Genomic DNA, 15236 nt, shown 5'->3' with positions numbered 1-15236 from the left:
CCTACCAAAAATGTGACATTTGTGTCTCCTTCTTTGGACCTAATCTATCCTTCCTTCCTATACTGTCTATTTTTCGCTTTTTTTCTTCGTTTGTCACTGTTTTTGATAGTATTTTGACCTATTCTGCCTTTCCTCATTCTTTCTTTCTACCATCTTTTTCCAAGTTTTTGTCTTTTTGACAGTTTTTGTCTCTTTTTCTCATCAGCATTTGAATGTTTTCCAGGTTGGACCTGGAAAACATTCAAATGCTGATGAGAAAAAGAGACAAAAAGGCTGTTGTTTAGTAAATCTATCGCTGACAGCTCTGTACGGTTCCTGTTTATATACACTTTTATTTCTACCGAAAATGATTAGCGCTGGTCAGGGGGAACTTGGTATAAAGAAATAATTCAAAAGGACTGCAGGGGGTACGTGAGATATTTAACTAAATGTTTAATAGTTACGAGGCTGTTGTCCAGAACATTGTTCCTCTTTATGTAGACATTTTTATTTCCTACCAAAAATGTGACATTTGTGTCTCCTTCTTTGGACCTAATCTATCCTTCCTTCCTATACTGTCTATTTTTCGCTTTTTTTCTTCGTTTGTCACTGTTTTTGATAGTATTTTGACCTATTCTGCCTTTCCTCATTCTTTCTTTCTACCATCTTTTTCCAAGTTTTTGTCTTTTGTCAGCTTTTTCTCATTTTTTTTTTTTCAACAGGCATTTGAATGTTTTCCAGGTTGGACCTGGAAAACATTCAAATGCTGATGAGAAAAAGAGACAAAAAGGCTGTTGTTTAGTAAATCTATCGCTGACCGCGCTGTACGGTTCCTCTTTATATACACTTTTATTTCTACCGAAAATGATTAGCGCTGGTCAGGGGGAACTTGGTATAAAGAAATAATTCAAAAGGGGTACATTACTGAAAAAATTTGAGAACCACTGGTCTAAAAGATTCCTTAAGAGGGCAGTTATGCTACAATTTAGCCACATGTCTCTCCATTGGACGTCCTGTTGAGACAGAAGGTCGAGGCGTGCAGTAACACCGGCAGGGATCATTTGAAGAATGTGCGACAGTTTGTTTGGTTGGCGTTTTTAATTTCCACCTACTGGTTCAGCGTGAGGTGACTGTTAAACACACAGCGCTTTCAGGAACGAACAGAGTTCGAGATGGAAAAATACAAGAAAATAAACACTGCGAAGGTGTTTGTTATGACGTGGAAATCTGGGCCACAACAAGGAGAAAGTTACAGTCTGTCAGATAGAAAAATAACTGCAGCGTATTAATAACACACACTGATGTCTGCTACAACAGCAAACACACTCAGATAGGACGCATTCCTCTGTGTGTGTGTGTGTGTGTGTGTGTGTGTGTGTGTGTGTGTGTGTGTGTGTGTGTGTGTGTGTGTGTGTGTGTGTGGGCTTGTTTAACTATATTCGTGGGGTCCAAAAGCCGGGAGTCCAGTATACTTGTGGGTTCCCGACAGCTTTGTGGGGCCAAAATGCTGGACCCCACAAGTTTAAAGGGCTGTTTGAGGGTTAAGACTTGGTTTTAGGGTTAGGGATAGAATTAGGTTAGGTTGTTAGGTTAGTGTTAAGGTTAGGCATTTAGTTGTGATGGTTAAGGTTAAGGTAAGGGTTAAGGTTAGGCATTTAGTGGTGATGGTTAAGGTTAGGGTAAGGGTTAAGGTTAGGCATTTAAATTTTTTTTTGATGGTTAAGGTTAGGGAAGGGTTGAGGTATAGGCATTTAGTTGTGATGGTTAAGGTTAGGGTAAGGGGCTAGGGAATGCATTATGTCAATGACGGGTTCTCACAAAGATAGTGCCACAAACCTGTGTGTGTGTGTGTGTGTGTGTGTGTGTGTGTGTGTGTGTGTGTGTGTGTGTGTGTGTGTGTGTGTGTGTGTGTGTGTGTGTGTGTGTGTGTGTGTGTGTGTGTCTCTTACAGGCTTTCCAGGCTCTTGGTTCCCGTCAGATCTGGAAACTCGGTGAGATCTGCTGCTCCGTTCAGAGAGCTGAGGAACAGGCAGAGAGTTTGTTGAAATACAGATGAACATGGTCTCTTTCTTTCAGTTTATGTTTTTTTTAATTCTTTGTGTGTTCAGTGTCTGATTAGTAACTGAGGCGGCAGAAGATATTACTGAATCGCTTAGTTTCTAAGTGTTTTGTCTGCTGCACGGTTCTCACAGTGTGCGTAGCTCTGGTAGGTTCTGAAAGGCAGATCGCCCAACAGACTGGATCGGGTTGTCGTAGAAAAATCTATAAAAACACACACAAACAAACAGCTCCATTGTAGAAAAACACACATGGCAACAAAGAAAATACCAATTGACTGAAGACTTGTAGTTCCTTGTCTGTTGTTCTAGATTTATCAGACTTTGTGTCCAGTTTTACACACTGTCAGGTTTACTTTGGGGGGAAATATCACATTTTAAAGCTTACATAATTTCTTAAAATGCATTTTAAATTGACTGAAATAGAATTTCTCACCCTCAGCTCAACACTAAACATTGAGGTAAGTTTACTTATCATGGGAGGATTACTGAGTGTAGTCTCGCATTGCCAGACCTTCCTCCACAGCGCTGCGGAGGAAGGTCTCTGGATAGAGACTAGGGTTGAGGGGTCCTGACCACGGATGTATAACAATAAGTAGAGACCGGATCCCAAAATGTTGCCTTTTCAGTTTAATGAGAATTGCTCGCCTGGCGCATTTGCCAAAAGGTTTCTAAGCTTGCGGGGTGGCCAGTGCTGCTACCCCCAATATCTAATATTAATTTACTTTACATACAATTAAAGACATTTACAACATACAGTACAGGCCAAAAGTTTGGACACACCTTCTCATTCAATGCGTTTCCTTTTTATTTTCATGACTATTTACATTGTAGATTCTCACTGAAGGCATCAAAACTATGAATGAATACATATATTTGTACTTAACAAAAAAGTGTGAAATAACTGAAAACATGTCTTATATTTTAGATTCTTCAAAGTAGCCACCCTTTGCTTTTTTATTAATAAGGGAAATAATTCCACTAATGAACCCTGACAAAGCACACCTGTGAAGGTAAAACCATTTCAGGTGACTACCTCATGAAGCTCATTGAGAGAACACCAAGGGTTTGCAGAGTTATCAACAAAAGCAAAGGGTGGCTACTTTGAGGAATCTAAAATATAAGACATGTTTTCAGTTATTTCACACTTTTTTGTTAAGTACATAATTCCATATGTGTTCATTCATAGTTTTGATGCCTTCAGTGAGAATCTACAATGTAAATAGTCATGAAAATAAAAAGGAAACGCATTGAATGAGAAGGTGTGTCCAAACTTTTGGCCTGTACTGTAAATTGATGCAGAAAAAAAAAAAATCACCAGAATGCAGGTGACTTTGATGACTCAAAATTTGGAGATCTCAACTTGAGCTGTAATCGGGCCTTAAAAGTTAGGCCCCAAAAAAGGACAGTGTCCGACACAGTACATTTTGATTGACAGCTTTTTAAAAGCCCGAACCCGTTTACAGTACAGAAGGGTTAGGGTTAGTGATTAGGGTGCATGTCGGAGAATAGCGCGAACACGCGCTTCACACCGCGAGCGGGCACACGCACGCCACTCGCCGGAAAAGGGAGATAAAGAAAAAAGAGACTGCGCCGCACGCACACAGCTCTTTGGCCTTTCGTCAAGAACGAGTCATTTCTACATGTTTTAACATCATTTACTCGTGACTACCGTCGGCTATCGGCCACTTGGAAGTCGGAACAAAGAAATAAAAGAAGTCCTCCAGAGGCTCCAGCCTCCGTTTCTTTTTTTTTTTTTACAGAGCTTTATTTAAGGTTTTACAAATTACAAATTATAGGCTATACATTTAAACATACAATAAGCAAAAAACAATCAATATAAACAATACAACAATTACAAAAATTTAACTAGTAAAACAAATGTGCAAATTGAGCTTAAAGTGTGTCCAGAGTATGGAGAGTCTCATAAAGTGCATATAGTCTTTTGTAAAGTGCATGGAGTATTTTATAAAGTGCATGGAGTATTTCATAAAGTGCATGGAGTATTTTATAAAGTGCATGGAGTATTTCATAAAGTGCATGGAGTATTTCATAAAGTGCATGGAGTATTTCATAAAGTGCATGGAGTATTTCATAAAGTGCATGGAGTATTTTATAAAGTGCATGGAGTATTTTATAAAGTGCATGGAGTATTTCATAAAGTGCATGGAGTATTTCATAAAGTGCATGGAGTATTTCATAAAGTGCATGGGGTATTTTATAAAGTGCATGGAGTATTTCATAAAGTGCATGGAGTATTTCATAAAGTGCATGGAGTATTTCATAAAGTGCATGGAGTATTTCATAAAGTGCATGGAGTATTTTATAAAGTGCATGGAGTATTTCATAAAGTGCATGGAGTATTTCATAAAGTGCATGGAGTATTTTATAAAGTGCATGGAGTATTTTATAAAGTGCATCAAGAGTCTTTCATAAGGTGCTAAGGTTCACAAGTTCAAGGTGTCCCAAGGAAGGAGCTGTTTTTTATCCATGGTTCTTCTTCTCCTGAGCTCAGTGAGAACTTGTTTGTCCTCCGTTTCACCTCTCAGCATCCATTTTCGCGCCAATCGAAACGCATCAGCTGACCGCTCATTTACCACGCAACCTGGAGCGCAAGCCCGAGCCCGGCAAAGATCTTCAGCTCTAATCTCAACCCCCTTCCTCCTTGTTGAACCCAAAGTTAAAGGTATTATGGAGGATTTTCTTTTTCCGGGTGGATCATCAAGACTATTGGTCCTCCTAGTTGTCAATCATTCTGGTGATATGTTTACGTAAGGCCGTCGTACGTGCTCGTCCCGAGCTTTCAGGTGTATATGTGTGGTGAGCTACGGTTTCAGCCATTCATTGAAGCTCGCCGTTCTCACCGTGTTTTTCCAAAATGTCTGAGGGTCGCAAGAGAAAAAGTGTCTACGAATTGTACGACAAGAAGAGAAAGGCCTCTGAAGAAAGAAACAAGACCGGAGTGTTTTTGGGAGAATGTTTCACACGCTGGCGTGCGCTGAAAGCACAGGTTGGGCTCTCCGCTGATGCCTCAGTCGCCAAGTTTCTACTCGACAGGTAAAGTTTGGCTATTTGGAGAAATCCATTTAAAATCACTGCTAGTGAAAGTTGATGTAAGCTATGATTAGCGATGCTAGCCCTGGCACAAGTCACGCACCGCGCAGACACGGTAAACATCTCCATTTGTGAAAAAGTGCAAATCTTCTTTCTGAAAGTAGCTCGTATGAGCCATGCCGACAGCAACTTGTAAACAGTGCACTCTCGTGCACACGTTTAATAGGCCTTCCCTCTCGGGAGCAGGCAGAGTGTTGCGCATGTGCATTTTTTCAAAAAGTAGAGAGGGCGGTTCTTTTCTAAAATTCGGGAAAATCCTCCACTATACCTTTAAGCTCTTGCATTGTTGTGGCGTTACAGGTTTTTTTAAATAGCTTTTCTTAGGTAGAGGGAAGTGATTTAAAAAATCTAAATAGAAAGAGTCTTAACTAGAGATGGCCCGATACCATTTTCTGCTTCCCGATACCGATTCCGATACCTGAACTTACGTATCGGCCGATACCGAGTACCAGTCTGATACCATATATTTTATTATGTTTTAACAACTGTATACTACTATCCCTGTATTTAATGTGATATTATTTGACAGTCAGTTATAATGGAAAAACAACCTAAATAAACTACTTTAACGTAGATTTTCTTCAGGGCTTTATTACGTGGTATCGGATCGGTGCATAAACTCCGGTACTTCCCGATACCGATACCATACATCGGTACTGGAACATCTCTAGTTCCCAGTAAAGACTTAGTATCCGACCAGTATCGGTATCGGACCATCTCTAGTCTTCATCAACCCTTTTAGCAGTTCCAGGTGCCCTGGCAGTCTCTGGCAAGTCTCTTTTACAATGGTGGAGAAAATCAGTTCCTTGTCAAATTATTTTGACATATATGAGATGAGTGAGAGGTACCTACATGGTGATGAGAGAGGGGTTCCCCGTGAAGGCGTGCTCCGGGATGGACTGGATGTTGTTGCTATGGAAACCACTAAACAGGAAAACAGAACAGAAATTAGTTTTGCTCCTTCCTTCATTCCTGATCCCTTACTAGTAAACAGTGGCGGAAGAACTACTCATTCACAAGTACAACTTCAAACTACTTCATATACAGTTAGAGAGTTTAGTCCAGTTGTTCCCAACCTAGGGGTCGGGCCCCTCAAAGGGTCACCAGATAAATCTGAGGGGTCATGAGATGATTAATGGAAGAGACAAAGAAGACACAAAGTTGTGATGCGCAAATCTATGCTGTATTTTTGGGGGCGTTTTTTGTGAGACTTTTACCTCTTTGAGCCTTGAACTATTATTCAAATACAAGCAGCTCTTTGGTGGAAATGGTAACAGCTGTTTTTGAAAACCTTTTAACAATCAGCAATGCAATTTGTAAGCTTATCATATGTATTTTAGTGTAAAAATGTAACGTGTAGAGTAACTAGAGCTCTCAAAAAAAAAATGTAGTGGAGTAAAAAGTAGGCCTAACATTTTTTTCCTCCGTAACGTAGAGAGGTTGAAGTATAAAGTAGGATAAAACGGAAACACACAGGACAGGACAGAGGCTTAGCAGTGCTAACCACAGCACTGTGGACATTAAAATAGACCATTAAAGTAGAACTTGTTTTTGGTTTCATGTTAAAAGGTCCAGTGTGTGGGAATTTCTCCCGTCTAGCGTTGAGATCATATATCAACAATCAACTCTCTCTCACCACGCACTTCAAAGTAGGTATTAACAGCTACGGTAGCCTTCACGCTCCAAAAAGCCGGTCTCTTGCTCTTTTCAATCTCCTTTTTCTTTTTCTGGGCGAAGAAGAAGAAGAAGAAGAAGAAGAAGAAGAAGAAGAAGAAGAAGAAGAAGAAGAAGAAGAAGAAGAAGAAGAAGAAGACTCCTGTTCCTGAAATGTGGATTTTGAATACATGTGGTCCTCCATGTTTCCTTCTTCTAACTTGCCACCTGGGGCCGAGAAGCTACGATACCCGTTAGCAGCGTTAGCGTCAGCTGGGAGTTCATCATGTGACAGAGAAAACGCAAAAGGTGGAGCAGTATGTCCTGTATGTCCCTTAACGGCTAATGTATTTCAAGATGGAGCATGAATATGGAGCGTCTACCCCAGTTCATGCAAATGCAAATGTTAAATTTCAAGCCAAAAGGAATACTTGGAATTGATGGTGGAGGTAAATATTCATGAAAAATAACAAGTTTGTGAAACGGGCAGAGAACACAGATTTTGATAATGAATAACTAATTACACACTGGACCTTTAAGCCTCTACTCTCCTTCACTTTTTCAAAGTTAATTGAAACATTTTGGTTGCCTAGAAATGTCTTTTTTAGCCAACCAAGGCTAGCTAGCTACCGCTAGTGTTAGCTGGTAACTTAACAGATTTTCTGTTTCTGCCGTACCTGCAGATGAATGTCTCCGGCACCCGAAGGCCCACATTTAACCGCCGGCAAAGCCGGTCTACGGAAAGCCGTTCCACTCCCTATTCAGCCCCATTGTACCGAATTTGGTTGCAGTTCCACCAGAGTTCCACTGGGGGTGATCGCAGTCCAGTGCAAAATGAATGGGACTCTATGGAGCTAGACGGCTAAATGAATGGGACTCTATGGAGCTAGACGGCTAAATGAATGGGAGTCTATGGAGCTAGACGGCTAAATGAATGGGACTCTATGGAGCTAGATGGCTAAATGAATGGGACTCTATGGAGCTAGACGGCTAAATGAATGGGAGTCTATGGAGCTAGATGGCTAAATGAATGGGACTCTATGGAGCTAGATGGCTAAATGAATGGGACTCTATGGAGCTAGATGGCTAAATGAATGGGACTCTATGGAGCTAGATGGCTGAATGAATGGGAGTCTATGGAGCTAGATGGCTAAATGAATGGGACTCTATGGAGCTAGACGGCTAAATGAATGGGAGTCTATGGAGCTAGATGGCTAAATGAATGGGACTCTATGGAGCTAGATGGCTAAATGAATGGGAGTCTATGGAGCTAGACGGCTAAATGAATGGGAGTCTATGGAGCTAGATGGCTAAATGAATGGGAGTCTATGGAGCTAGATGGCTAAATGAATGAGACTCTATGGAGCTAGATGGCTAAATGAATGGGAGTCTATGGAGCTAGACGGCTAAATGAATGAGACTCTATGGAGCTAGACGGCTAAATGAATGGGAGTCTATGGAGCTAGATGGCTAAATGAATGGGACTCTATGGAGCTAGATGGCTAAATGAATGGGACTCTATGGAGCTAGATGGCTAAATGAATGAGACTCTATGGAGCTAGACGGCTAAATGAATGGGAGTCTATGGAGCTAGACGGCTAAATGAATGAGACTCTATGGAGCTAGACGGCTAAATGAATGGGAGTCTATGGAGCTAGCGGCTAAATGAATGAGACTCTATGGAGCTAGACGGCTAAATGAATGGGAGTCTATGGAGCTAGATGGCTAAATGAATGGGACTCTATGGAGCTAGATGGCTAAATGAATGGGAGTCTATGGAGCTAGATGGCTAAATGAATGAGACTCTATGGAGCTAGATGGCTAAATGAATGAGACTCTATGGAGCTAGATGGCTAAATGAATGGGAGTCTATGGAGCTAGATGGCTAAATGAATGGGACTCTATGGAGCTAGATGGCTAAATGAATGGGAGTCTATGGAGCTAGACGGCTAAATGAATGAGACTCTATGGAGCTAGACGGCTAAATGAATGGGAGTCTATGGAGCTAGATGGCTAAATGAATGGGAGTCTATGGAGCTAGATGGCTAAATGAATGGGACTCTATGGAGCTAGATGGCTAAATGAATGGGAGTCTATGGAGCTAGACGGCTAAATGAATGGGAGTCTATGGAGCTAGATGGCTAAATGAATGGGAGTCTATGGAGCTAGATGGCTAAATGAATGGGACTCTATGGAGCTAGATGGCTAAATGAATGGGAGTCTATGGAGCTAGACGGCTAAATGAATGGGAGTCTATGGAGCTAGACGGCTAAATGAATGGGAGTCTATGGAGCTAGACGGCTAAATGAATGAGACTCTATGGAGCTAGACGGCTAAATGAATGGGAGTCTATGGAGCTAGACGGCTAAATGAATGAGACTCTATGGAGCTAGACGGCTAAATGAATGGGACTCTATGGAGCTAGATGGCTAAATGAATGGGAGTCTATGGAGCTAGATGGCTAAATGAATGGGACTCTATGGAGCTAGATGGCTAAATGAATGGGAGTCTATGGAGCTAGACGGCTAAATGAATGGGACTCTATGGAGCTAGATGGCTAAATGAATGGGAGTCTATGGAGCTAGATGGCTAAATGAATGAGACTCTATGGAGCTAGATGGCTAAATGAATGGGAGTCTATGGAGCTAGACGGCTAAATGAATGAGACTCTATGGAGCTAGATGGCTAAATGAATGGGAGTCTATGGAGCTAGACGGCTAAATGAATGAGACTCTATGGAGCTAGATGGCTAAATGAATGAGACTCTATGGAGCTAGACGGCTAAATGAATGGGAGTCTATGGAGCTAGATGGCTAAATGAATGGGACTCTATGGAGCTAGATGGCTAAATGAATGGGAGTCTATGGAGCTAGATGGCTAAATGAATGGGACTCTATGGAGCTAGATGGCTAAATGAATGGGAGTCTATGGAGCTAGACGGCTAAATGAATGGGAGTCTATGGAGCTAGATGGCTAAATGAATGGGAGTCTATGGAGCTAGATGGCTAAATGAATGAGACTCTATGGAGCTAGATGGCTAAATGAATGGGAGTCTATGGAGCTAGACGGCTAAATGAATGAGACTCTATGGAGCTAGATGGCTAAATGAATGGGAGTCTATGGAGCTAGACGGCTAAATGAATGGGAGTCTATGGAGCTAGATGGCTAAATGAATGGGAGTCTATGGAGCTAGATGGCTAAATGAATGGGAGTCTATGGAGCTAGATGGCTAAATGAATGGGAGTCTATGGAGCTAGATGGCTAAATGAATGGGACTCTATGGAGCTAGATGGCTAAATGAATGGGAGTCTATGGAGCTAGACGGCTAAATGAATGAGACTCTATGGAGCTAGACGGCTAAATGAATGGGAGTCTATGGAGCTAGACGGCTAAATGAATGGGAGTCTATGGAGCTAGATGGCTAAATGAATGGGAGTCTATGGAGCTAGATGGCTAAATGAATGGGACTCTATGGAGCTAGATGCTAAATGAATGGGAGTCTATGGAGCTAGATGGCTAAATGTGTCTCTTTCGCCTGATTGTCGTTGAGAAACCTCAGATTTGATTGTAGTTTTTGCAAGTTCAACATGGGTTATAGGTCGAACGTTGAATGAACGAGTACTTATGTCCTTTTGATTTCTTACAGGGTGAGTCGTTGTTGCCCATAACACGCTAGCATTCTGCTAATGGATGCTGATTGGTCAGTGAAGGACTGATTACGATCGGAGATCCAGCTTGACGGCCTCCCGAAGCAGAGCCTGAATGTCAGAGTGAATATTTCGGCGTGGTCTTTAAAACATCAGCAAACCTCTTTCTAGCATGTTTAACAGGGAGAGACTAACCTATCAGCTGTGTTGTATTAACAGGGAGAGACTAACCTATCAGCTATGTTGTATTAACAGAGACTAACCTATCAGCTGTGTTGTATTAACAGAGACTAACCTATCAGCTGTGTTGTATTAACAGGGAGAGACTAACCTATCAGCTGTGTTGTATTAACAGAGACTAACCTATCAGCTGTGTTGTATTAACAGAGAGTCTAACCTATCAGCTGTGTTGTATTAACAGGGAGAGACTAACCTATCAGCTGTGTTGTATTAACAGAGAGAGTCTAACCTATCAGCTGTGTTGTATTAACAGAGTCTAACCTATCAGCTGTGTTGTATTAACAGAGAGAGACTAACCTATCAGCTGTGTTGTATTAACAGAGAGAGACTAACCTATCAGCTGTGTTGTATTAACAGAGAATAACCTATCAGCTGTGTTGTATTAACAGAGAGAGTCTAACCTATCAGCTGTGTTGTATTAACAGTCTAACCTATCAGCTGTGTTGTATTAACAGAGTCTAACCTATCAGCTGTGTTGTATTAACAGAGTCTAACCTATCAGCTGTGTTGTATTAACAGAGACTAACCTATCAGCTGTGTTGTATTAACAGAGACTAACCTATCAGCTGTGTTGTATTAACAGAGACTAACCTATCAGCTGTGTTGTATTAACAGAGACTAACCTATCAGCTGTGTTGTATTAACAGTCTAACCTATCAGCTGTGTTGTATTAACAGAGTCTAACCTATCAGCTGTGTTGTATTAACAGAGACTAACCTATCAGCTGTGTTGTATTAACAGAGACTAACCTATCAGCTGTGTTGTATTAACAGAGACTAACCTATCAGCTGTGTTGTATTAACAGAGAGAGACTAGCCTATCAGCTGTGTTGTATTAACAGAGTCTAACCTATCAGCTGTGTTGTATTAACAGAGACTAACCTATCACCTGTGTTGTATTAACAGAGACTAACCTATCAGCTGTGTTGTATTAACAGTCTAACCTATCAGCTGTGTTGTATTAACAGAGACTAACCTATCAGCTGTGTTGTATTAACAGAGACTAACCTATCAGCTGTGTTGTATTAACAGAGACTAACCTATCAGCTGTGTTGTATTAACAGAGAGAGACTAACCTATCAGCTGTGTTGTATTAACAGAGTCTAACCTATCAGCTGTGTTGTATTAACAGAGACTAACCTATCAGCTGTGTTGTATTAACAGAGAGAGACTAACCTATCAGCTGTGTTGTATTAACAGAGTCTAACCTATCAGCTGTGTTGTATTAACAGAGACTAACCTATCAGCTGTGTTGTATTAACAGAGAGAGACTAACCTATCAGCTGTGTTGTATTAACAGAGACTAACCTATCAGCTGTGTTGTATTAACAGAGTCTAACCTATCAGCTGTGTTGTATTAACAGAGTCTAACCTATCAGCTGTGTTGTATTAACAGAGAGAGACTAACCTATCAGCTGTGTTGTATTAACAGAGTCTGACCTATCAGCTGTGTTGTATTAACAGAGACTAACCTATCAGCTGTGTTGTATTAACAGAGAGAGACTAACCTATCAGCTGTGTTGTATTAACAGAGACTAACCTATCAGCTGTGTTGTATTAACAGAGTCTAACCTATCAGCTGTGTTGTATTAACAGAGACTAACCTATCAGCTGTGTTGTATTAACAGAGTCTAACCTATCAGCTGTGTTGTATTAACAGAGACTAACCTATCAGCTGTGTTGTATTAACAGAGACTAACCTATCAGCTGTGTTGTATTAACAGAGTCTAACCTATCATCTGTGTTGTATTAACACTTTTGTCGCTTTTCCGGAAGTTTCTTCGATGTTTTTGTCACTTTTTTTCTAAAAAATGTTGTCACCTTTTTCGATGTTTTTGTCGATTCTTTCTGCGCTTTTTATTGTTTTTTTCCCCAACATTTTTGTCACTTTTTTCAACGTTGTTACATTTATTTTTTTCAAATGCTATAAAATTGAATAGTAGTGATATGAACTGATCATTTATTTTACTTGTGAAGCGCGCTGTATGGAACCATCTACATTATAATTCTTTTTTGACAATTTGGTTGAAAGAAAACCCCAATTTCTGACTTTTTGAAAACGAGTCAAATTTGGCCCAGGAGGTTAAAGACAAAAAAAACTTGGTATGATGCTGATGTTGGCTAAAGTGCGGAACCTGAGCTGGTCTCATCTAAATGCATTAATGTTGTCTTTTTCAGTCAAAAATATGCAAATGCTCACAGTTCCTTCAGGTGACTGAGGGACCGTATCGCTGTCGGAAACTCAACCAGGCTGTTGTAGTTCAAATCTCTGAGAGAAACAGAGAGAGAGAGAGAGAGAGAGAGAAATATAAATGACAGGGAAGCAACTTGGGAATAAAAAGTTGTGAATGTTAATGTGACACAGAAGATACAACATCAGCAGTAAGTGAGATCTCACACACACACACACACACACACACACACACACACACACACACACACACACACACACACACACACACACACACACACACACACACACACACACACACACACACACACACAGAGCGAATACCTGATCCAGACTGGGATTAGCACCACTGCATCAGCTATCTTGCATCTAAATTGGGAATGTCAACCTTAAAATGGGATATTAGGTTGAACTTGGAATGTCAGCTCTAGATTTGGAATATCTGGGGGTCATCTTTTATTTTGGGAAGATCTAGGCTGCGTCCGAAATTCCACACTAACATGCTTTTTAGTAGCTAAAACAGTATGTGAGATTTTTTTTTTTAGTATGTCTGAAACCTTAGTATTAAACCAATAGTATGTGAATTGCATACTATTTCCGGTAAAATATTACAGTATTCAATACTGGACACTACGCCGACATAAGTATCCCACAATGCAATGCGTTAGCACTGTGATTTTTGCCCATTCTTCCACACAACCTGTCTTCAAATCTAGAAGGTTCTGGGGGCATCTTCTATGAACTCTGATCTTCAGTTCTTTCCAGAGGTTTTCAATTGGACTGAAGTCCTGGATCCTGGTTGGATGGGCAGCAGATTCTTATCAAGAATGTCACGGGTACATTTCTCCATTCATCCTTCCTTCAATCATATGAAGTCTGCCAGTGCCAGATGCTGAAAAACAGCCCCACACCATGATGCTCCCACCTCCAAACTTCACTGTTGGTATGGTGTTTTTAGGGTGATGTGCAGTGCCATTTCTCCTCCGAACATGGTGTATGTATGCTATGAAAGCCAAAGAGTTCAATTTTGGTCTCATCTGACCAGATTATATTCTCCCAGTATGTCATTGGCTTGTCCAGATGTTGTGCAGCAAACTTTAAGTGAGCTTCCAGAAGGCTTTTTCTAGGGGTGGGGGGAAAAAAATCGATACAGCATAGTATCGCGATATTTTTCGTGGCAATAGTGTATCGATACACAGACGCCAAGTATCGATCTTTTATTATATATGTGTTGGTCAGTTTGTCTGCTTGACAATCACATATTGCAGCATTTAAAATTGAAGTGAGATGAACAAACAGAGACATGTATCTTTTTAGATAAAACAGATGTTGACAAAGTTTCCTTTGGGGACATCATTTGAAATTGGGAAAAATTTGGAGTTGGAAAAAAAGGTAATACATTGCAATATATCGCAGAATATTGCAATATGTTTAAAAATCGCAATAATATCGTATCGTGACATAGGTATCGTGATGATATCGTATCGTGATTCCCACCCATAGCCTTTTCTTGAGCAGTGGTGTATTGCGTGGTGTCCGTGCATAGAGGCCATGGAGGTTGAGTGCATTACTAGTTGTTTTCTTTGAAACAACTGTACCTGCTTCTTCCAGGTCTTTCTGAAGATCTCCGCGAGTGGTCCTTGGTTCTTCGACAACTCTTTTAAGTATTCTATGGACTCCTCTGTCAGAAATCTTGCGAGGAGCACCTTGGTCGTGGCCGGTTAATGGTAAAATTATGTTCTTTTCCACTTCTGGATAATGGCCCCAACAGTGCTCACTGGAACTTTCAGAAATTTAGATATTCGTCCGTAACCAATGCCATCCATATGTTTTTCTACAATAAGCTTGCGAAGGTCTTGGGACAGCTCTTTGCTTTTTACCCATCATGAAATGCTTCTTGACTGACACCTTGGTAATGAGAAACCTTTTTATAGGCCATCAATTACGACTAATCCAGCTGATGTTAATTTGCACTAATAGGGGGCAGGATTGCTTCCTAAATACTGACAGATTTCAGCTGGTTTATTGGCTTCCCATGACTTTTTACACCCCTTTTTTCTTCATGTGTTCAATATTTATTCCCATTATCATTCCACTTCATTAGACATAACTTTTGTCATGGACATACATGTTTTGATTTCTTTGTATGTCTGGATTACTTGGGTTGTTACTGACATCTGGTGAAAATTTCTTTCCAATAGCCCGATCGGAAATATATTTACTGGGATACTTATTTTCCTCGCTGTATATATATATATACAACCCGGTCTCACAAAATGGTCTATAGGGGGATTAATGGGGAAAGCAAAAGTCCTGAATTGTTTGACCCATCCACCCCCCCCAACCAACCTCCCAA

General features: G+C 40.7%; 1 protein-coding gene across 1 annotated transcript in view; it reads right to left on the bottom strand.

Annotated features, from left to right (window-relative positions):
- Positions 1 to 15236, bottom strand: part of LOC120553724 (leucine-rich repeat-containing G-protein coupled receptor 5-like) — a gene marked incomplete at its 3' end in the record, with an annotated part of 69664 nt that overhangs the window by 19584 nt on the left and 34844 nt on the right. The window contains exons 7-10 of the mRNA XM_039792417.1: positions 12890 to 12958; positions 6003 to 6074; positions 2170 to 2241; positions 1929 to 1997 (exon numbers count right to left, since the gene is read on the bottom strand). Coding sequence (XP_039648351.1) covers positions 1929 to 1997; positions 2170 to 2241; positions 6003 to 6074; positions 12890 to 12958 — 282 coding nt within the window. The remainder of the gene's footprint in view (positions 1 to 1928; positions 1998 to 2169; positions 2242 to 6002; positions 6075 to 12889; positions 12959 to 15236) is intronic.

Source organism: Perca fluviatilis, chromosome 23 (assembly GCF_010015445.1).
Source record: "Perca fluviatilis chromosome 23, GENO_Pfluv_1.0, whole genome shotgun sequence".
Lineage (NCBI taxonomy): Eukaryota > Metazoa > Chordata > Actinopteri > Perciformes > Percidae > Perca > Perca fluviatilis.
The sequence above is the reverse complement of the archived record's forward strand: the minus strand, read 5'-3'. Positions and strand labels throughout refer to the sequence as shown.